The 24,790-nt window shown below is 45.2% G+C and overlaps 1 protein-coding gene across 4 annotated transcripts in view; it reads left to right on the forward strand.

Annotated features, from left to right (window-relative positions):
* Positions 1–24,790, forward strand: part of LOC135556197 (rho GTPase-activating protein SYDE2-like) — a 90,553-nt gene that overhangs the window by 55,555 nt on the left and 10,208 nt on the right. For 3 of the 4 annotated variants that reach the window (XM_064989193.1, XM_064989194.1, XM_064989197.1), the window contains exons 5-6: positions 15,372–15,553; positions 15,945–16,176. In XM_064989193.1, the coding sequence (XP_064845265.1) occupies positions 15,372–15,553; positions 15,945–16,176 (414 nt within the window). Of the gene's footprint in view, positions 1–15,371; positions 15,554–15,944; positions 16,177–21,676; positions 22,380–24,790 lie in introns of those variants that run through there. The other variant, XM_064989195.1, reaches the window with a different exon arrangement.

Below are 24,790 nucleotides of genomic sequence, written 5' to 3' on the forward strand. Positions count from 1 at the left end.
CATTGTTGATTCTGAAGGCCTGAGGGCAGATTTTAGACCTGGGGCTGGAAGCAGTGCGACCAAGAGGAACGCTATGAAATGAAGAGTGTAACTCTTACTCTGGGGAATAATTTAATACATATTTGTGGGAAAATATATTTAAAAAAAAAATTATATTCTGATGACGGCCCACCACTGGTCATACGGTAGCGGCAACATTATGTACAAAATAAGTTACAAAACAACACAAATAAATGAACAAAAAAACGCAATTGGTTGGGGGCACATAAAACTGCCTTTTTCTCTGGCGCCGTTTCACTCATCATGTAATGTTGTGGCCACGGAATGAATCCCTGTCACGTCCAAGACAACCTGCATCCCTTGGTTCTTCTCAGGGGCTCCTCCTTCTGGGGCCCCCGTATACACTTGCAAGTTCCACGCATATGATGAAGCAGCATCACAGGCAGCCCAGATCTTGATTCCATATTTTATGGGTTTAGAAGATATGTACTGCCTGAAGGGGCAGCAGCACCTAAATGCATAAGCTGCTCATCAACAGTAACATTGGGCCCAGAGTTGTAAAACAGGGTAAGGTGGTCCACCCACTTGTCCAACACACTGACCTGATTTGCAGCTAGCTTGTCCTTCTGCCGCCAAACTGGTCTGGTGTCTCGGTTATCGAAGTGGATAATCCTGGAAATAATGTGGGACGTTTTCCAGATAACTTTTTCATGCAACAATGTATCTGCCAGTTTCTGCATCCCACAAGGATTATGTGGATTCCCTCATTGGATCTGAAAACACCAGCAAGGATAAGAACCCCAAAGTATGCATGTAAAGGAGTTTGGTCGATCTCCTTCCGTCTCTCTCCAAAAACATACCTTCCCTCCAAATTAGTGCAGTCCACAATGATTTTCTGAATGGTGTCTGGGATGAACAGTTCAAAAATAGACATTATGTCCTGAACATGAGTAACTGCCTTCTGCGTCGGCCCTGGTTGCATCCTTATCACATTGGCAGCCATGCGGGGTGGCTCATTCCTTGGGCAAGAAACCCACTCAATTTCACAATTGTTTTGACATCCATATTTCTCCTCCTTCAAGCTGCTGTTGACTTGTGGTCCTGGGGCTGGCTGGGGGGGGAGTCAATCTCGGCATCTTCATCTTCACACACTACAAAGGGTAAAGAGTGTTAGAAAAGCGGGAGACAGGCAGGGACACAGTCAGACAGGTTCTTGGTGCTATGTTGAAACAGCAGGCCCAGGGAGGAGGAAGACAGAGTGAAGGCACACAGCAAACCTTTTTGTTTAATTTGTATTTGTTTTCACCTACACACACACACTTTCCCATACTATTATTACCCTCGGTTCCAATGGACCGAAACACCACATATGTAATATACATGTGTAGGGGGGTGCAGTGTGCACTCAATGAAAAGGTGTTATTTTACATGTTCTTCACAGAAAATGAGCCAAGGCCAATGAGTCTCAGGTTCTATCATTGTATCATTTTTATTTTAGTAAACATTGAAAATGGGTCCTTACAGACCCGAACACCACACAAGGGTTAACTGAACTTGTTGCTCCACCTGGTAGCTAATGCAAGGACAGTTGACAGTTATCTGAGAGGATAGCCCTATCAGCCCTTTCAAGCAACTTTCCGCTTGGCAGGAAGCCAACAAGAAGCCTCAGTGATGTGTTCTAAAATGAACAGAACAGTGAAAGGTAGGCCAGTGTGTTGAGCTGCTAGTTGCTCCAAAGAAGAAACTGAAAGTTGAGACTCCTTTTTCACTTGTTGGTTTGCAAAGGGAGGGTATTATATTACTGCTAACTTTCTATGTTTACCTGTACACTACCAGACTTTGGCCTCCCGGGTGGTGCAGTGGTTAAGGACGCTGTACTGCAGCGCCAGCTGTGCCATCAGAGACTCTTTTGGGTACTTGAGATTATCACAGGTGCCTAATTATCTTTGGGCCTCAAACTCAGCAGAAAAAAGAAACGTCCTCTCATTGTCAACTGCATTTATTTTCAGCAAACTTAACATGTGTAAATATTTATATGAACATAAGATTCAAAAACTGCAACATAAACGGAACAATTTCCACAGACACGTGACTAACAGAAATGGAATAATGTGTCCCTGAACAGGGGGGGGGGGGGGGGTCAAAATCAAAAGTAACAGTTCAGTATCTGGTGTGACCACCAGTTGCATTAAGTACTTCAGTACCTCTCCTCCTCATGGACTGCACCAGATTTGCCAGTTCTTGCTGTGAGATGGTACCCCACTCTTCCACCAAAGCACCTGCTAGTTCCCGGACATTTCTGGGGGGAATGGCCCTAGCCCTCACCCTCCGATCCAACAGGTCCCAGATGTGCTCAATGGGATTGAGATCCGGGCTCTTCGCTCGCTGGCCATGGCAGAACACTGACATTCCTATCTTGTAGGAAATCACGCACAGAACGAGCAGTATGGCTGATGGCATTGTCATGCTGGAGGGTCATGTCAGGATGAGCCTGCAGGAAGGGTACCACATGAGGGAGGAGGATGTCTTCCTTGTAACACACAGCGTTGACATTGCCTGCAATGAGAACAAGCTCGGTCCGATGATGCTGTGACACACCACCCCAGACCATGACGGACCCTGCACCTCAAAATCGATTCCGCTCCAGAGCACAGGCCTCGGTGTAACGCTCATTTCTTCTACGATAAACGTGAATCTGACCATCACCCCTGGAGAGGCAAATCCGTGACTCTTCAGTGAAGAGCCCTTTTTGCCAGTCCTGTCTGGTCCAGCGACGGTGGGTTTGTGCCCATAGGCGACGTTGTTGTCCGTGATGTCTGGGGAGCACCTGCCTTACAACAGGCCTACAAGCCCTCAGTCCAGCCTCCAGCCTATTGCAAACAGTCTGAGCACTGATGGTGGGATTGTGCGTTCCTGGTGTAACTCGGGCAGTTGTTGTTGCCATCCTGTACCTGTCCCGCATTTGATGTTCGGATGTACCGATCTTGTGCAGGTGACGTTACACATGGTCTGCCACTGTGAGGACAATCAGCTGTCCGTCCTGTCTCCCTGTAGCTCTGTCTTAGGCTTTTCACAGTACGGACATTGCAACTTATTGCCCTGGTCACATCTGCAGTCCTCATGCCTCCTTGCATCATGCCTAAGGCACTTTCACAAAGATGAGCAGGGACCCTGGGCATCTTTCTTTTTGTGTTTTTCAGAGTCAGCAGAAAGGCCTCTTTTATAGTGTCCTATGTTTTCATAACTGTGACCTTAATTTCCTATCGTCTGTAAGCTGTTAGTGTCTTAACGACAGTTCCACAGGGTGCATGTTCATTAATTGTTTATGGTTCATTGAACAAGCATGGGAAACAATGTTTAAACCCTTTACAATGAAAGGGAAGTTATTTGGATTTTTATGAATTCTTTGAAAGACAGGGTCCTGAAAATGGGACATTTCTTTTTTTTGCTGAGTTTATATAAAAATTATTAAATACGATTTTAAAATACAATGACAAAGTTGTCAAATATTATCCTAAATATTAACCGTCAACTTAGTGAATGCCATTTTTTTTACACACTTTATTTATTTTACAATATCAATGTCTTTGTTGTAAATATTGACGCCAAACTGGTGGCAGTTGTAAGTTAAAGTCAATAGTTGGAAGAGTTGCAGAATTAATAGAAAATAATTCCATTGTTGATTAGATGGTTTTTTCATTAATTAGGCTATTTTCTCTTAAATATGATCTTTCTACTAGAAACTCATGGACAATATGGACACAGATAAAACATTTACACTTCTATATTAATACTTTTTTAAAAGGTTAATCAAGTATAAATGACCAAAGTTACCATAGACTGCCATAGATTACCTCGTTTTGCAAGCCTAGTTTATCAGGGATACAGACCCCATTTTGTAGCTCAGCTAGCTAACTTGAATTATTTTTCATACCGCCAGTCCACTTCCCTCCACTCTAGCCCAGCCCTCCCCATGCAGTGAAGACATGGAAAGACATTAACAAGTGCCCCCTTTGTTGCCAAACAAATACAGATGGTATTTGGCTCACTCGCGCGTGGTGGATTAGCTGAGCTTTGGGCCACCAGGAGGCAGGGAGGCCCCGGAGGGAGGTGGTCAGCCTGCCATACAAAGACCTACAGCCATGGCCCTGTGTGAGTGGGTGGATGGGTGTCAGAAAGAGCAGCAGGCAACACCTGGAGGCAACACAAGGACTGAACACACACCCCCACCCCCGGCCCTCTCTCTCCTGGTCTGCTGGTTCGAGGGGATGGGGGAGTAATGGGGGTGCTGAAATTGGGGTTGTAGTGTTGGTAGGGGAGAACATGTCCGTAATTTCTTGCTCTAGGGTGGCACCGGCCGACGGCAGCAGTGACCTGCAGTTTTTGTTCAAAGGTTTTGGAACATTTCCCCCATTACAGCATTGGTCTTGTAGTGTATGGATGTCATAATGTTTCCTGATATTTCTGTAGAGATTCTGCAAAAGTCTACTCTACTACTGTTTCAGTTTTTGGGCCGGTCTACAGTGAGATTTGCCTTTCAGTGATTACAATTTGGACCAAATAAACTATTTCTCAGGCAATTCGAAGCTAATTACTGGCACAAAATCCCAAAACAACTTCACCGAAAAACCAAAACACCTTCCCTGAACAGTTCTCCTTTCCATGGCGTGTTTGTTGCCTGTCAGACAGGCTGTGAAAATAAGGGTAACTCCTGCAGAGCAAGGACACCTGTTCACCCCTGAGCCTGACCTTGACTTGTGTTTGTGTGAGTGTGTTTCATTTCATGAAAAACATGATTTTGACTGTTCAGGACCTTTAAAGCTACAGCGAAAATTGCAGGTGAAAACAACTCAATAAAAACAAGTCTCAAATGTAATGAAAATGTCTATACATTTCAGCTGTTTCAAAAACACAGCTCTGCTATTATTATTTTTACCGAATGAATGTTGGGCTCAACAAGACATTTCTGTTTACGCTGCCCTACTTATAGAGGGGCAACTGTTGTGGGAGTGTCGTGTGCGACCTCCGGCGGTAGCTTTCTACAATACGCAGTTTGCATTACAGTAATGTCTCTCGAGAATCGATATTTCTCGAAGTTCTCCTTATTTCTCATCAATGCGAATAGACTTTCTAAGTGCCTTCCCTTATTGGTTGACACAGCAGACCTAGTTTTGCAGGATTTTTTCCTGCGATACAACCACGGCTGTGTGGTGTTGGAATGCACAGACCGCAGACTCTCTTCTCTGTACTGCTGTATTGAGCCATGTTGGGTCTTGAGTCCAGTTATGGAGGGGGCTCAGTTCAGGCTCATAATGTGCAAGCAGACCTGGGTTAGGCTCAGCGGGAGGGGAAGAAACAGTCACACACCATGAGTTCTATGACACAGTATAGGAGCAAAATGGGAAGGAAATAGTTTTTTTTTAACACAGCAAAGACAAAATAAAATACACTGAATGAACAGCCTCAATTCGTCGGGGCATAGAAACTGCAAGGTTTTGAAAGAGTTCCGTAGGGATACTGGCCCATGTTGACTTCAATGTTTCCCACCGTTGTTTCAAGTTGGCGGGATGTCCTTGGGTGGTGGACCATTCTTGATACACAAAGAAGCATGGAAAAACCCAGCAGCGTTGCAGTTCTTGTCACAACCCAGTGTGCCTGGAACCTACCACCATACCCGTTCAATTGTCTCAAGGTTTAAAAATCCCTCTACACTGATATGAAGTGGATTTAACAAGTGACATCAATAAGTGATCATAGCTTTCACCAGAATGAACGTGGTCTGTCTATGTTTTGGAATAAGCAGGTGTTCTTAATGTTTTGTACACTAAGTGTATAAGTACCTTTTAACATACAGTAGGACCCTACTATACATATTTTCTTCAGATTCGTTTAGTACATTCACACCTAGTGTGAATGTTAAAAGTTATTTAGTCTGCCTGGGAGCAAGACATCCTGGTCCGTGACTGGGCTGGATTTCTTCCTGTAGTCCGTGATTGACTGTAGACCCTGCCACATGCCTCTTGTGTCTGAGCCATTGAATTGAGATTCTACTTTGTCTCTGTACTGACACTTAGCTTGTTTGATAGCCTTGCGGAGGGAATAGCTGCACTGTTTGTATTCGGTCATGTTACCAGACACCTTGCCCTGATTAAAAGCAGTGGTTTGCGCTTTCAGTTTCACGCGAATGCTGCCATCAATCCACGGTTTCTGGTTAGGGAATGTTTTAATCGTTGCTATGGGAACAACATCTTCAACGCACGTTCTCATGAACTCGCACATGTGAGATTTTTGGTTTCAACCGCTGTATCTTTGCGCGATGCAGAGTAGGTGAACGGATTATCTTTGCATGTGCGGTTCCCACCGTGAAGCATGGAGGAGGTGGTGTGAGGGTGCTTTTCTGGTGACACTATCTGTGATTTATTTCAAGGCACACTTTAAGGCACACTTAATCAGCATGGCTACCACAACATTCTGCAGCGATATACCATCCCATCTGGTTTGCACTTAAGGGGATTATCATTTGTTTTTCAACAGGACAATGACCAAAAAAACACACCTCCAGGCTGTGTAAGGGCTATTTGACAAAGGAGAGTGATGGAGTGCTGCATCAGATGATGTGACCTCCACAATCACCTGACCTCAACTCAATTGAGATGGTTTGGGATGAGTTGGACCGCAGAGTGAAGGAAAAGCAGCCAGAAAGTGCTCAGCATATGTGGGAACTCCTTCAAGACTGTTGGAAAAGCATTCCAGGTGACTATCTCATGAAGCTGATTTGAAAGAATGCCAAGAGGGTGCAAAGCTGTCATCAAGGCAAAGGGTGGCGACTTTGAAGAACCTCAAATATAAAATATATTTAGATGTTTAACACTTTTGGTTCCAACATGATTCCATATTTGTTATTTCATAGTTTTGATGTCTTCACTGTTGTACAATGTAGAAAATAGTCAAATAAATAAAAACCCTTCAATGAGTAGGTGTGTCCAAAATGTTGTCTGGTACAGTAAATATTCAGACCCTGTACACAGTACTTTGTTAAAGCACCTTTGACAGCGATTACTGCGTTGAATCTTCTTTGGTATGATGCTACAAGCTTGACGTACCTTTATTTGGGGAGTTTCTCCCATTCTTCTCTGTAGATCCTGTCAACCTCTGTCAGGTTGAATGGGTAGTGTCGCTGCACAGCTATTTTCAGGTCTCCCAGAGATGTTAGATCGGATTCAAGTCCGGGCTCTGGCTGGGCACTCAAGGACATTGAGACTTGTCCCGAAGCCATTCCTGCGTTGTCTTGGTTGTGTGCTTAGGGTCGTTGTCCTGTTGGAAGGTGAACCTTCACCCCAGTCTGAGGTCCTGAGCGCTCTGGAGAAGGTTTTCATCAAGGATCTCTCTGTACTTTGCTCCGTTCATCTTTCCTTCGATCCTGAATAGTCTCCTAGTCCCTGCCACTGAAAAACATCCCCACAGCATGATGCTGCCACCACCATTCTTCACTGTATGGATGGTGCCAGGTTTCCTCCAAACGTGACGCTTGGCATTCAGCCCAAAAAGTTCGATCTTGGTTTCATCAGACAAGAGAATCTTGTTTCTCATGGTCTGAGAGTTTTTTTTAGGTGCCTTTTACTGAAGAGTGGCTTCCGTCTGGCCCCTCTACTATAAAGGCCTGATTGGTGGAGTGTGCGGAGGTGGTTGTCCTTCTGAAAGGGTCTTACATCTCCACAGAGGACCACTAGAGCTCTGTCAGAGTGACCATCCGGTTCTTGGTCACTTCCCTGACCAAGGCCCTTCTCCCAGATTGCTCAGTTTGGCTGGGCAGACAGCTCAAGGAAGAGTCTTGGCGGTTCTAAACTTCTTCCATTTAAGAATGATGGAGGACAGTGTTTTTGGGGACCTTCAATGCTGCAGAAATGTTTTGGTACCCTTCTCCAGATCTGTGCCTCGACACTATCGGAGCTCTACGGACAATTCCTTCGACCTCATGGCTTGGTTTTTGCTCAGACATACACTTTCAACTGTGACCTTATATAAACACGTGTCTGCCTTTCCAAATCATATCCAATCAATTGAATTTACCGCAGAGGGACTCGAAGTTGTAGAAACATCTCAAGGATGATTAATGGAAACAGGATGCACCTGACCTCAATTTTGAGTCTCATAGCAAAGGTTCTGCTAAAATGTATAAAAACCTGTTTTCACTTTGTCATTATGGTGTATTGTGTGTAGATTGAGGATTTGTTTATTTAATTTTAGAATAAGGCTGTAACAAAATGTGGAAAAAGTCAAAGGGTCTAAATACTTTCTGAATGCACTGTACATCACTATGTCAACAGGAGTCCACCTTCTGCATTCCTGCCAGACTTCATGCACTGGAATCAGAATAGAATGGAACAGTACTTTATTATTCCATCTCTGGGGAGTTATTCCACCACTAAAAAGCAGCCTATTCCCAGATTCCCATTTAATGGTCAATCTGCTCTTTGTTTCCTGTCTATGACTGGATTAGTAGGTAGCAGGGATGGTGTTTATGCCCGGCAGTCTGAAATAGACGGGACAGCATTAAGTTAATGACTCTCTTCCTTAAGTGGACAATGGGAATGGACAGGATAAAAAGTGAACATTTGATTCATGCTCTCATTGCTCCTCTAAAAAATAAATACAATTATTTTACCTTTTATTTAACCAGGTAGGCTGAGTAGTAAGTTGAGACAAAGTACTCATTTTCAACTGTGACCTGGCCAAGGTAAAGCATAGTAATTCGACACATACAACAACTGAGTTACACATGGCATAAACTAAACATAGTCAATAATACAGTAGAACAAAAGAGAACTAAAAGTCTATATACAGTGAGTGCAAATGAGGTAAGATAAGGGAGTTAAGGCAATAAATAGGCCACGGTGGCGAAGTACTTACAATATAGCAATTAAACACTGGAATGGTAGATGTGCAGAAGATGAATGTGCAAGTAGAGATACTGGGGTGCAAAGGAGCAAAATAAATAAATACAGTATGGGGATGAGGTAGGTAGATAGATGGGCTGTTTACAGATGGGCTATGTACAGGTGCAGTGATCTGTGAGCTGCTCTGGCAGCTGGTGCTTAAAGCTAGTGAGGGAGATATGAGTCTCCAGCTTCGGAGATTTTAGCAGTTCGTCATTGGCAGCAGAGAACTGGAAGGAAAGACGACCAAAGGAGGAATTGGCTTTGGGGGTGACCAGTGAGATATACCCGCTGGAGCGTGTGCTACGAGTGGGTGCTGCTATGGTGACCAGTGAGCTGAGATAAAGCGGGGCTTTACCTAGCAGAGACTTGTAGATAACCTGTAGCCAGTAGGTTTGGAGACGAGTATGAAGCGAGGGCCAACCAAGGAGCGCGTACAGGTCGCAATGGTGGGTAGTGTATGGGGCTTTGGTGACAAAATGGATGGCACTGTGATAGACTGCATCCAGTTTGTTGAGTAGAGCGTTTGAGGCTATTTTATAGATTGCATCACCGAAGTCGAGGATCGGTAGGATGGTCAGTTTTACGAGGGTATGTTTGGCAGCATGAGTGAAGGATGCTTTGTTGCGCTATAGGAAGCCGATTCTAGATGTAATTTTGGATTGGAGATGCTTAATGTGAGTCTGTAAGGAATGTTTACAGTCTAACCAAACACCTAGGTATTTGTAGTTGTCTACGTATTCTAAGTCAGAGCCGTCAATAGTAGTGATGCTATACGGGGCGAGCAGGTGCGGGCAGTTATTAGCATGCATTTAGTTTTAATTGTGTTTAAGCATTTGGAGGCCACGGAAGGAGAGTTGTATGGCATTGAAGCTTGTCTGGAGGTTAGTTAACACCGTGTCCAAAGAGGGGTCAGAAGTATACAGAATGGTGTCGTCTGCATAGAGGTGTATCAGAGAATCACCAGCAGCAAGAGCAACATCATTGACGTATACAGAGAAAAGAGTCGGCCCGAGGATTGAACCCTGTGGCACTCCCAGAGGTCCGGACAACAGGCCCTCTGATTTGACACACTGAACTCTATCAGAGAAGTAATTGGTGAACCAGGCGAGGCAATCTTTTGAGAAAGCAAGGCTGTCGAATCTGCCAATAAGAATGTGGTGATTGACAGTGTCAAAAGCCTTGGCCAGGTTGATGAATACGACCGCACAGTAATGTCTCTTATTGATGGCGGTTAAGATATCGTGTAGGACCTTGAGCGTGGCTGAGGTGCACCCATGACCAGCTCTGAAACCAGATTGCATAGCGGAGAAGGTATGGTGGGATTCGAAATGGGTCCGTTAAATAAGTCCGTTATGCTCTGGTTTGAGTCAGGTTGTTCAAACTGGCGAGAGCTTTCTGAGCTAAAGGTTAGCTGATGACCGCTAGCAGTGGTTTGCTAACTGATAGCTGGTAGGTAGTGAGCTGGCTAGCTTCAGTTGAGGGATTCCAGATCCGAAGTAAATACAAATACTTTAGAAAAAAAGCAGATCTACGCCACATTGGGTGAGGCGGATTGCAGGAGAGTATTTAGAAGTTGAGGTTTACGAAAATATTTTTAATAGATATTCAAAGAAAAAGATGTAATAAGATATATACAAGGGACACGACAGGACAAAGACGTCTGACTGCTACGTCATCTTGGAAGTAGTCTGTTAAAGAACATTGTCACTATGAAACTGCTAGACGGTGAGTTGCAATGTGGAATGTTAGAAATAAAATATTGGTAAAAATGTACATTAAACTCTTCCTATCCTTCCCTCAGCCCTTTGTTTCCTCAGCCCTATGTTCCGTCAGTACCCACTGAACCAATTTTAAATTTCAAATTGGCACAAATGCTTATTGTTATAATATAGAACGTTTTGATTCAGTATTCAGACCCCTTGATAATTTCCACATTTTGTTACGTTACAGCCATATTCTAGAATTGATTAAATAGTTTTTTTCCCAATGTCACAATAAAAGATGTGTTTCCATGATTAATCAAATCAAATTGATTGTTTTTAAATCCCTTCTTACATCAGCTGATATCTCAAAGTTCTGTACAGAAACCCAGCCTAAAACCCCAAACAGCAAGCAATGCAGGTGTAGAAGCACGGTGGCTAGAAAACACTCCTTTGGAAGGCCAGAACCTAGGAAGAAACCTAGAGGAATCAGGCTCTGAGGGGCGGCCGTCCTCTTCTGGCTGTGCCGGGTGGAGATTATAACAGAACATGGCCAAGATGTTCAAATGTTCATAGATGACCAGCAGGGTCAAATAATAATAATCACAGTGGTTGTCGAGGGTGCAACAGGTCAGGACCTCAGGAGTAAATGTCAGTTGGCTTTTCATAGCTGATCATTGAGAGTATATCTACCGCTCCTGCTGTCTCTAGAGAGTTGAAAACAGCAGGTCTGGGACAAATAGTACGTCCCATTGAAATGGTCAGGGATCCATAGCCGTAGGCAGAACAGTTGAAACTGGAGCAACAGCATGGCCAGGTGGACTGGGGACAGCAAGGAGTCTTCAGGCCAGGTTGTCCTGAGGCATGGTCCTAGGGCTTAGGTCCTCCCGAGAGAGAGAATTAGAGGGAGCATACTTAAATTCACACAGGACACAGGATAAGACAGGAGAAATACTCCAGATATAACAGACTGACCCTAGCCGCCCAACACACAAACTACTGCAGCATAAATACTGGGGACTGAGACAGGGGGAGACACTGTGGCCCCATCCGATGATACCCCCAGACAGGGCCAAACAGGCAGGATATAACCCCACCCACTTTGCCAAAGCACTGCCCCCACACCATTAGAGAGATCTTCTACCACCAACTTAGCATCCTGAGACAAGGCCGAGTATAGCCCACAAATATCTCCGCCACGGCACAACCCAAGGGGGAGCGCCAACCCAGACAGGAAGATCACGTCAGTGACTCACCCCTGCTAGGGATGGCATGGAAGAGCACCAGTAAGCCAGTGACTCAACCCCTGTAATAGGGTTGGAGGCAGAGAATCCCAGTGGAGAGAGGGGAACCGGCCAGGCAGAGACAGCAAGGGCGGTTCGTTGCTCCAGAACCTTTCCGTTCACCTTCACACTCCTGGGCCAGACTACACTCAATCATAGGACCTACTGAAGAGATGAGTCTTCAGTAAGGACTTAAAGGTTGAGACCGAGTCTGCGTCTCTCACATAGAATAGAAAGACCATTCCTTAAATTTTGAGCTCTATAGGAGAAAGCCCTGCCTCCAGCTGTTTGCTTTGAAATTCTAGGGACAGTTGGGAGGCCTGCGTCTTGTGACCGTAGCATACGTGTAGGTATGTACGGCAGGACCAAATCGGAACGATGGGAAGGAGCAAGCCCATGTAATGCTTTGTAGGTTAGCAGTAAAACCTTGAAATCAGCCCTTGCCTTAACAGTGTAGAGAGGCTAGCACTAGAGTAATATGATCAAATTGTTGGGTTCTAGTCAAGATTCTAGCAGCCGTATTTAGCACTAACTGAAGTTTTAGTGCTTTATCTGCGTAGCCAGAAAGTAGAGCATTGCAGTAGTCTAACCTAGAAGTAACACAAGCATGGATTAATTTTTCAGCATCATTTTTGGACAGAAAGTTTCTGATTTTTGCAATGTTACAGAGATGGAAAAATGCTGTCTTTGAAACAGTATGTCAAAAGAGAGATCAGGGTCCCGAGTAACGCCAAGGTCCTTCAGTTTTATTTGAGATGACTGTACAACCATCAAGATTAATTGTCAGATTCAACAGAAGATCTCTTTGTTTCTTGGGACCTAGAACAAGCATCTCTGTTTTGTCTGAGTTTAAAAGTAGAACATTTGCAGCCATACATTTACATTTACATTTACATTTAAGTCATTTAGCAGACGCTCTTATCCAGAGCGACTTACACTTCCTTATGTCTGAAACGCAGGCTTCCAGCGAGAGCAATTTTGGGGCTTCACCATGTTTAATCGAAATGTTCAGCTGTGTGTCATCTGCATAGCAGTGAAAGTTAACATTATGTTTCCGAATGACATCACCAAGTGTTCAAATATATTGTGAAAACAATAGTGGTCCTAAAACGGAACCTTGAGGAACACCGAAATTTGTCAGAGGACAAACCGATATCTTTCCGACAGATAAGATCTAAACCAGGCCAGAACTTGTCCGTGTAGACCAATTTGAGTTTCCAATCTCTCCAAAAGAATGTGGTGATAGGTGGTATCAAAGGCAGCAATAAGGTCTAGGAGCACGAGGACCGATGCAGAGCCTCGGTTTGACGGCATTCAAATCCAGGTAATGGTCTGACGACATAATCTCCAGGTAATGAATTTGCATATGTCCTATCTGCTTGGATTTCGAAAAAGTTAACCCCAAATAAGCTAGCAGTGTTATTAAAAGTCTTATTAAATAATTCAGTGAAAAAAAAATTATGGTGGATTTGGAGCAGTGGCTTCTTCCTTGCTGAGTGTCGATGTTGATATAGGAATCGTTTTAATGTGGATATAGATACTTTTGTCCCTGTTTCCTCCAGCATCTTCACAAGGTCCTTTGCTGTTGTTCTGGGATTGATTTGCACTTTTCGCACCAAAATATGTTAATCTCTAGGAGACAGAACGCGCCAACCTTCCTGAGCGGTATGACGGCTGCGTGGTCCCATGGTGTTTATACTTGCTTACTATTGTTTGTACAGATGAACATGGTACCTTCAGGCGTTTGTAAATGCTCCCAAGGATGAACCAGACTTGTGGAGGTCTACAATTTTTTCATGATGTCTTGGCTGATTTCTTTTGATTTCCCCATGATGTCAAGCAAAGAGACACTGAGTTTGAAGGTAGGCCTTGAAATACATCCACAGGTACACCTCCAATTGACTCAAATGATGTCAATTAGCATATCAGAAGTTTCTAAAGCCATGACATAATTTTATGGAATTTTCCAAGCTGTTTACAGGCACAGTCAACTTAGTGTATGCAAACATCTGACCCACTGGAATTGTGATTAAGTGAAGTAATCTGTCTGTAAACAATTTTTGGAAAAATTACTTGTCATGCACAAAGTAGATGTCCTAACCGACTTGCCAAAACTATAGTATGTTAATAAGATATTTGTGGAGTGGTTGAAAAACGAGTTTTAATGACTCCAACCTAAGTGTATGTGAACTTCCGACTTCAACTGGAAAAATAATATTAAAATAAAACACGTAATAATAAATTAACAATGAGTAACGATAACTTGGATATATACACGGGGTACCAGTACTGAGTTGATGTGCAGGGGTATGAAGTAATTGAGTTAGATATGTACATACAACTAGGAATAAAGTGACAGATAATAAACAGTAGCCGCAGCATGTGATGAGTTTTAGAAAAGCTTGCTCAAAAAATGGTCAATGCAGATAGTCCGGGTAGCTAATTGGTTAACTATTTAGCAGTCTTCTGGCTAGGGAGTAGAAGAACGCCCTCAAGTTTGTTTTCAAAAAAAAACAACTAAATATTTAGCAGTCTTATGTCTTGGGGGTAGAATAACATTCCCAGAACATTTCTTCCCAGAACGTAAACACAGAAAAGTATACATTCCCACAACTTCCAATGAACCAAAGGTGCTAGCTGGGTAGTTAGGCACTGAAAAAAATAGAAAATATTCCAGTCCACCTCAGAGAATTGACACGCCTGTCAATACCTTTTTTTCTTCTTTCTTTATTTCTGTATTTGTCTGTTATTTTTTTGTCCTCCCCCTTCATGAAAAGAAAAGGCAAGGGGCTTAGTGTATATAGACAGTGTGGGCTTCATGTTTGTTCGTCTCTTTTGTCTGAGCCTGGGGAAGGCTGAATGTGGCTGGAGTTACAGGTGTGAATGCCCACGCCATCACAGACCCGAGCCCCCCCCCCCCACCCTCTTCGCCTCACCACCACCTCCGACATTCTGAGGCTGCCATGTCATACCCAATTTCAATCAGAACAGAGCCCACCACAACAATGAGTCTTAAAAGCCTTGGCAGCCAGCAGTGTGTGCCAGGTCTGGCCTGCTGTATAAAAGAAGGGGAGAAGAAAACACTTAGCTTTTCTCAATAATGACTCTTCGTAAAGATAATATTTTTAGGGATTTGTCTGGTATTTTAAGCTGTCTTGTGAAGTAGTACATAAGAGGTATTTCACTTCATTGAGCTGTATGAAGCCCAGCTGATAAGGTCCACAGAGCACAAACAGACAGTGGTGTTGTTCATTGTGTCCTTTCTGGTGAAAATCTTTGCTGTCCTCTTAAATAACATCTGGCAGCTGTAATCATTATCAGAGTTATGATCAGAAATAAGTTTTCTGTTAACTCAATGAAGGGTTTCTAATGCTCTCACTCGCTCTCTCCTCCCTTCCCCTATTTCTTCTCTCACCCTCTTCTTCTCTCTCCTCTCTCTCTCTCTCCAGGTGTTCTGAAGGACTACCTGCGTGAGTTGCCCTACCCCCTTATCACTAAGCACTTGTATGAGACTGTGTTGGACTCTATGGCTCAGAGACCTCTGCGTATCGGAGCAGGAGGATGTGAAAATGACCCGGCAGACACAGAACACACCGTCAGTCTCCTGGAGAACCTGCCAGAGGTGGAGAGGGTAAGGGACAGTTCCTCTTCAATCGATCAATAAAGTTTATTCATAAATCAACATTTGTCACAAAGTGCTTTTGCAGTTGCCTTTTTGGGTTCACAGTGCTCTTGGTTCTCTACATTCACCAAGTTCCTTCAGTAATGTTCATTAGTACTGTGCAGAGTTCACAGTACACAGTTTCAAACCCTCTGGATGTTAGGAAATAACAGTAGCTGAGAGAAATAGCAATAGCATAAACAAAGATCCAATAAGCGACACATTTCGGTTGAATGCATTGTTGTGCAACTGATGAGGTATTTCCTTTCCATTAGTGTGTGTGTGCTTCTAAAAGGAGCCGTGTCTTTGGTCAGTGTTAATCCACCCTTACCCAGCATGTTTTCTGTCTCTGTTCCCCCAGTTGACCCTGCGGAGGCTGCTGGACCATCTGAAGCTGGTGGCGTCATACCATGAGGTCAACAAGATGACGTGTCAGAACCTGGCGGTATGCTTCGGTCCCGTGCTGCTCAGCCAACGCCAGGAGGCCAGCTGTCATAGCAACCGGGTCTTCATCGACTCGGAGGAGCTGGCCAGCGCCCTACACTTCAAGAAACATATCGAAGTGCTACACTACCTGCTGCAGCTATGGCCAGGTAACCTCCGCCATGGAGATACACTACAATACTAGAGTGGCCTTTGAAATGAACCTTCATAACTCTAGAATGAGGTGATAATGGCAGCCATCTTGGTCAGGGATGCATTCTCAACCAGTATACTTCATGGTGTAGTACCATGCAGTACCACTGGATCTAGAGTCATTTAGTAAATATAAAAGGCCTATCTTTATTACTGGCTCATTACTCCTGCAGTGAATGTATCAGCCTTTTAAATCAGGCCGTTGAGTAGTGTGTCTACAGTACATGGGCATTCTGAATTACTAAAACAACAACTTAATAAACAAGTAATAACAGACTTAAGCATTCACCCAAAATCAGACAAGCCATTTCTTTGAAGGACACTATGTTCCCCCGGATGCTTTCTAGTGCAAATTGTTCCCAGCACTGTGCTGTGGTTCTGTTCCAAACATGACTTTAAAAGGCTGGGTTGGCACTTTAGCTGACACACGCACGCACACACACACAGCAGATAGCCATTCGCCACATCTGTTCGTTCATCATAGATTAAATGCTCCACAGAGTGCTTCATCATGATGGGAGGGCCAAAGCCTTACTGTAAACCAAGCTCAGTGGGCAGGGACGCTTTTATATAAATCACCGTCCAGAGAAAGTGTGCTTCTAAAATGGCACCCTATTCCTTATATAGTGCACTACTTTTGTCCAGAGCCCTATGGGACCTGGTCAAAAGAAGTGCACTGTAAAAGCGAATAGGGTGCCATTTGGGATGCATCTGAAGACATCCTGGACCAACAAGTGGCTCTACGGTTGTTAATGTGTGTCTGTTCTGCTCTCAGCAGCTGTCTTCTTTGTGTGCACGGTGATACGAGAGACAGATGCACTGTTGAGTATAACTGGGATATGAAAGAAAGATGAGCGTAGGGTTGCTAGAGGGTTTGGTTGTCAAATCCTGTGCCGATGGATGTGCTGCCTCTAACGAGGATGGGCAAGAGATGTCAGGATTTGGCCAGGGTTGTTCCAGTTGTTTGTCAGTAGATGTCCCCATTGTGCTTTTTGTCCCTGTGTTTTTCCCTTGACCCCCATTATTGTTTGCACCTGTGTCTTGTTTCCCCTGAGTGTATTTAAACCCTTTGTTTCCCTCAGTTCTGTGCTCTGTGTTTGTATGTTGGCACCCTGCCCTAGTGTTCTGTTTGCTCTTGTCGATTCCGGGTAACGTTCTTGTGGTATTCTGTTTTTTGTTTTAGTTTAGTTTTGGTGAGTTTCTTTTTAGATCTTTTTGTGTTTTTCCTTCCACCTTTTGGATTTGCCATTTTTTATTTTTAGGATTTTTTCTTCATTAAATACACCGTCTTAAGTACTGCTGTGTCTGCCTCATCTTCTGGGTTCTGCTGTCTATTCGTGGCTCAGTTGGTTAAGTGACTGTTTCTCACTCCGGAGACCCAGGTTCGAAACCGGGTCCTGACAGAAACACAGAGCCAAAAATGAACCCAGAGGCAGCCAGTTCCCAGGACCTTTTTGCCACGCTGTCCCACCACCAGGAGACTGTCCAACGCCACGAAGCCGCCCTGGTTCAGCAAGAGGCCTTAATGGCAAGACATTCTCATCTTCTGTCGGAGATGCTGACTTCCATTAAGCAAATGTCTGATCGACTTACCCCGGCAACAGTTCCCGTCCCAGTACCTCAGGTTCACGTACCCATGGCAGTTAACCCCCTGGCTGAACCTCGTCTTCCACCTCCCCAACGGTTCTCAGGTGATCCAAGTGCTTGTAAAGGGTTTCTCACTCAATGTTCTCTCTCCTTTGAGCTGCAACCCTCGTCGTTTCCCACCGACCGGTCTAAGATCGCATATATCATCACCCTGCTGTCGGAAAAAGCCCTGGCCTGGGCTACTGCTGTGTGGGATGCCCATAGTTCCTGCTGTGCCAGCTACTCTGCCTTTGCTGAGGAATTCAAACGAGTGTTTCAAGGCCCAAGCAGTGGTTCTGACTCAGCCAAACAGCTCCTGACTCTCCATCAAGGTTGGCGCAGCGTGACGGACTATGCCATCCAGTTCCGCACGGTAGCAGCAGCGAGTGGCTGGAACAACGAGGCGCTCACGGTGTGCTTTCTGAAAGGCCTTTCCGACACTATCCAAGATGAACTGGCCACTCGGGAACCACCGGACAATCTCGAGTCCCTGATCAAGTTGGCCTCACGCATTGACCAGCGTCTGAGAGAGAGAGAACTCAACCGTAGACCTCTAGCCCCTATCAGTCCCAGCTCCGAGCTCCCACCTTTATCATCACTGGCTCCACCGGAACCCATGCAGATTGGACGCATCTCCCAGGCTGAGAGAGACCGCCGGATGAGGGAGCGACGCTGTCTATATTGCGGCAAACCGGGCCATTTCCGTTCCACGTGTCCCGGGCTCCAGGGAAACGCTCTGTCCCGTACAGACCGGGGGAACTGTAACGGGAAACATAACCTCCTCCCATCCGTCCAACTCCCGTCTGCTCATTCCAGTCACCCTCTCCTGGGACAACCACAAGCTTCACCTTCAAGCCTTGGTAGACTCTGGAGCCGCAGGTAACTTCATGGATGGTGTCTGGGCGAAGGAGAATGGCGTTCCCTCTGAACCTCTAAGTGACCCCATGAGGGTTACTACATTGGATGGAAGCCCTTTGGGATCTGGACTTGTCACTCATGTCACTACCTCCTTGCGACTTTCAGTTTCACAACACCAGGAATTGATGAACTTTCATTTGATCTCCTGTTCCGAGTTCCCTCTCGTCCTTGGATACCCCTGGCTTCACAGCCATAACCCTCACATCGACTGGTCTGTGGGCACTATCAAGCAGTGGGGTCCTACGTGCCAAGCTACTTGTATTTTCCAGAATTCCCCGAGTTCTACTCCCGAGTCTTTAGAATCCATCGACCTGACCCGAGTTCCCGAGTGTTACCATGACCTCAAACTGGTGTTTAGCAAACAGAGGGCCACCATGCTACCACCCCATAGATCTTACGATTGCCCCATCGACCTGTTTCCGGGCACTTGCCCCCCAGGGGTCGGATCTTTTCCCTATCTCCACCCGAACGAGCTGCTATGGATACCTACATCAAGGACTCTCTGGAAGCAGGCCTCATGCGTCCATCCACCTCCCCGGCGGGAGCAGGGTTTTTCTTTGTGGCCAAGAAAGACGGTGGGTTACGTCCTTGCATCGACTACCGGGGACTCAATGACATAACCGTCCGTAACCGTTACCCGCTACCCCTTATGGCCACAGCCTTCGAGCTGCTCCAGGAAGCAGTTGTTTTCACTAAGCTTGACCTGCGGAACGCATACCATCTTGTGCGGATCAGACCTGGTGACGAGTGGAAGACCGCTTTCAACACGCCTACTGGTCACTATGAATACTTGGTGATGCCCTTCGGCCTGACCAACGCCCCAGCGGTGTTCCAAGCGCTCATAAACGATGTGCTTAGGGATATGCTTAACATATTTGTGTTCGTTTACTTGGATGACATCCTCATCTTTTCGAGCTCCCTTCAAGAACACACTAAGCATGTCAGACAAGTACTCAAACGCCTCCTGGACAGCCATCTGTACGTTAAGCCGGAAAAATGTGAATTCCATTCGTCCCGAGTACAATTCCTGGGATTTGTAGTGGAACCCGGTCGAATCCAAATGGACCCTAGGAAGGTAGGGGCGGTAGCGGATTGGCCCACCCCCAAATCCGTTAAGGATGTTCAGTGTTTCCTGGGCTTCACAAACTTTTACCGCAAGTTCATCAAGAACTTCAGTTTGGTGGCAGCTCCTCTCTCAGCTTTAACCAAAGGTGGCAATGCAAGGTTTTTTTGGGGAAGAGAAGCTGAGACGGCCTTCCAAGGACTCAAGCAGCGCATCCTCTCTGCTCCCATCCTGATACTACCGACTACGGATGAACCATTTGTGGTGGAGGTAGACGCATCAGAGGTTGGTGTCGGAGCTGTCCTGTCTCAGAGGGGTGAAGACAAGAAGCTTCATCCGTGCGCTTTCTTCTCACACCGGCTTACCCCGACTGAGAGGAACTACGATGTGGGGATCGTGAACTCCTAGCGGTTAAGATGGCATTGAAGGAATGGAGACACTGGCTCGAGGGGGCTTCTCACCCGTTTCAAGTGCTTACGGACCACAAAAATCTGGAGTATATCCAGCAGGTGAAGCGATTGAACTCTAGACAAGCTAGATGGTCTCTTTTCTTCAATCGATTCCAGTTTATCCTCACCTATCGGCCCGGGTCGAAGAATCTCAAACCGGATGCCCTGTCCCGAGTCTACGATCCTGCCATTCGAGATGACACGGACATGCCTGTCCTTCCTGCTGCTAAGATTGTGGCTCCGATCTCGTGGCAAGTTGAGGATACCGTGAGACGTGCTCAAGCTAGCGAACCGGACCCTAAAGGAGGCCCTGCCAATCGGTTGTTTGTCCCCAAGGCAGTGAGGACTCAGGTCCTTCTGTGGGGGCACTCCTCTCGCCTCACCTGTCATCCGGGCGTAGGTCGCACCTTGGAGTTCATCCAGCATAGGTTCTGGTGGCCTACCATAAGAGAAGACGTTGCCACTTTCGTCAATGCCTGCCCCGTGTGCTGCCAGGGCAAATCTTCTCACCTCCGCCCTCAAGGACTCCTTCACCCTTTACCTGTTCCCCACAGACCCTGGTCCCATATCTCATTGGACTTTATTACTGGACTTCCTCCATCCCATGGCAATACTACTATCCTAGTCATAATCGACAGGTTTTCAAAGGCGGCCAGGTTCGTCCCTCTGACTAAGTTACCTTCTGCCAAGGAAACGGCTGAGTTGGTAATTAATCATGTGTTCCGAGTCTTCGGCATTCCTCAAGATGTGGTTTCTGACAGAGGTCCCCAGTTCGCCTCAAGGTTTTGGAAGGCCTTCTGCCAACTCATGGGGGCTTCTGCCAGTCTATCTTCAGGGTACCATCCGGAGTCCAACGGCCAAACAGAGAGGATGAATCAAGAGCTGGAAACCACCCTCCGATGTATGACTCGTGACAACCCGTCCACATGGTCATCCTTTATTGTTTGGGCCGAATACGCGCACAACACCTTGCGCTCCTCCTCCACTGGTATGTCCCCGCACGAGTGTCAGTTTGGCTATGCTCCTCCATTGTTCCCGGACCAGGAGGCAGAAGTCAGTGTGCCTTCAGCCTTGAGATTCGTCAGACGCTGTCGGCTTATGTGGAGGAAGACCCGTCTTAATCTGATACGTTCCTCACAGAGGTATCAACAACAAGCCAACAGACGTCGCCGTCCCGGGCCTACCCTGCGCCCGGCCAGAGAGTCTGGCTCTCCACAAGAGACTTACCTCTACGGGTGGAGTCTCGCAAGCTGTCCCAAAAATACATCGGTCCCTTCAAGGTTGCCAGGAGAGTTAACCCAGTTTCTTATCGCCTACACTTACCCAGATCCCTTAAGATTAATCCCACATTTCATGTGTCTTTGTTAAAACCTGTTGTTTTTTCTCCCCTTGTCCCGGCAGACAGACCTCCCCCTCCGCCTCGTGTCATTGGAGGCCAGCCGGCTTATACCGTCCACCGGATACTGGATTCCCGCCGGGTGCAGCGGTCCTGGCAGTATCTGGTGGACTGGGAAGGCTACGGTCCTGAGGAGCGCTCCTGGGTTCCTGCCAGAGACATCCTGGACCCTGACCTCATTCGTCAGTTCAGGGTCCTCCACCCTGAGAGAGCTGGTAGGAACGTCAGGAGCCGTTCCTATGGGGGGGGATTCTGTCAGGATTTGGCCAGGGTTGTTCCAGTTGTTTGTCAGTAGATGTCCCCATTGTGCTTTTTGTCCCTGTGTTTTTCCCTTGACCCCCATTATTGTTTGCACCTGTGTCTTGTTTCCCCTGAGTGTATTTAAACCCTTTGTTTCCCTCAGTTCTGTGCTCTGTGTTTGTATGTTGGCACCCTGCCCTAGTGTTCTGTTTGCTCTTGTCGATTCCGGGTAACGTTCTTGTGGTATTCTGTTTTTTGTTTTAGTTTAGTTTTGGTGAGTTTCTTTTTAGATCTTTTTGTGTTTTTCCTTCCACCTTTTGGATTTGCCATTTTTTATTTTTAGGATTTTTTCTTCATTAAATACACCGTCTTAAGTACTGCTGTGTCTGCCTCATCTTCTGGGTTCTGCTGTCTATTCGTGGCTCAGTTGGTTAAGTGACTGTTTCTCACTCCGGAGACCCAGGTTCGAAACCGGGTCCTGACAAGAGAAGAATGTAAGACTATACAGTAACTGTCTGATCCCCTCAGATCTAACATTTTCTCTAACCAATTTAACTTCATAGTGTTGTGTACACAGTTGAAGTCTGAAGTTTACATACACCTAAGCCAAATACATTTAAACTCAGTTTTTCCACGTTTCCTGACATTTAATCCTAGTAAGAATTCCCTGTCTCACGTCAGTTAGGATCACCACTTTATTTTAAGAATGTGAAATGTCAGAATAATAGTAGAGAGACTGATTAATTTCAGCTTTTATTTATTTCATCACATTCCCAGTGGGTCAGAAGTTTACATACACTCAATTAGTATTTTGTATTATTGCCTTTAAATTGTTTAACTTGGGTCAAACGTTTCAGGTAGCCTTCCACAAGCTTCCCACAATAAGTTAGGTGAATTTTGGCCCATTCCTCCTGACAGAGCTGGTGTAACTGAGTCAGGTTTGTAGGCATCCTTGCTCGCACACGCTTTTTCAGTTCTGCCCACAAATGTTCTATAGGATTGAGGTCAGGGCTTTGTGATGACCACTCCAATACCTTGACTTTGTTGTCCTTAGGCACTTTTGCCACAACTTTGGAAGTATGCTTGGGGTCATTGTCCATTTGAAAGACCCACTTGCGACCAAGCTTTAACTTCCTGACTGATGTCTTCAGATGTTGCTTCAATATATGCTCATAATTTTCCTCCTCATCATTGTGAAGTGCACCAGTCCCTCTGGCAGCAAAGCACCCCCACAACATGATGCTTCCACCCCCCGTGCTTCATGGTTGGGATGGTGTTCTTCGGCTTGCAAGCCTCCCCCTTTTTCCTCCAAACATAACAATGGTCATTATAGCAAATGTTCTATTTTTGTTTCATCAGACCAGAGGACTTTTCTCCAAAAAGTACAATCTTTGTCCCCATGTGCAGTTGCAAACCGTAGTCTGGCTTTTTTTAATGGCGGTTTTGGAGCAGTGCCTTCTTCCTTGCTGAGCGACCTTTCAGGTTATGTCGATATAGGACTTGTTTTACTGTGGATATAGATATTTCTGTACCTGTTTCCTCCAGCATCTTCACAAGGTCCTTTGCTGTTGTTCTGGGATTAATTTGCACTTTTCACACCAAAGTACATTCATTTCTAGGAGACAGAACGTGTCTGCTTCCTGAGCGGTATGACGGCTGCATGGTCCCATGGTGTATATACTTGCGTACTATTGTTTGTACAGATGAACGTGGTCCCTTCAGGCATTTGGAAATTGCTCCCAAGGATGAACCAGACTTGTGGAGGTCTACAATTTCTTTTCTGAGGTATTGGCTGATTTATTTTGATTTTCCCATGATGTCAAGCAAAGTGGCATTGAGTTTGAAGGTAGGCCTTGAAATACGTCCATGACATAATTTTCTGGAATTTTCCAAGCTGTTTAAAGGCACAGCCAGCTTAGTGTATGTATGTAAACTTCTGACCCCCCTGAATTCTGATACAGTGAACTATAAGTGACATAATCTGTCTGTAAACAATTCTTGGAAAAATTACTTGTGTCATGCACAAAGTAGATGTCCTAACCAACTTGTCAAAACTATAGTTTGTTAACAAGATATTTGTGGAGTGGTTGAAAAATGAGTTTAATTGACTCCAACCTAAGTGTATGTAAACTTCCAACTTCAACTGTATACAGTGCCTTCAGAAATTATTTACACCCCTTGACTTAATTTTGTCATTGGCTTTACCTGATCATGTTAAAGTGGAACATAGAAAAATAATAAGAATAAGTCAAAGGGTATGAATACTTTCAGTGCTTACATGAAAGTCTTATATGAAACACATTCTGTACATGGAAAATATAATTTTTTAAAGATTGCAAACATGTTAGTGCTAGTTAGATATTTAGTCCAAGGAAACCATCTCAGATAATTTTGTACCTGAGAGAACAGACTGTTGAATATTGTACCCATTCATTTATCTACCATAGAACAGTTAAACTGGTACAACACTTCCACTCACGGGTTGCCAAAAATAACTAACTGAAAGCCACACCCCCAGTAATCCACACCTCTAATATAATGTACCTCTACCATAGACCAGTTACAACACTTCTACTTGCGGGTGGTCAAAAATAATAAATTGGAAGCCTCGCCAACACTAAGCCATGCCACCAATATAATTTCACAGTGTGCCTTGCCTCGAGCGAATTGTAGACTTACCCCCCCCCGTGAATGTATTTGTTAGTGACAGAGACATGGTTCCTGAATTCAACCATTTTTGAACATGTGGCCCTCAAGTGAGTTCCTTGGCTAATATCATTATAATTAAACTATTTATGATGATACATTACATATCTCATCACGCCTTATTTTGAGGCCTAGCATTACCCTATAACAGTGGCCTGAAACTCATTGTTGTC

This window comes from Oncorhynchus masou, chromosome 15 (assembly GCF_036934945.1).
Source record: "Oncorhynchus masou masou isolate Uvic2021 chromosome 15, UVic_Omas_1.1, whole genome shotgun sequence".
NCBI lineage: Eukaryota > Metazoa > Chordata > Actinopteri > Salmoniformes > Salmonidae > Oncorhynchus > Oncorhynchus masou.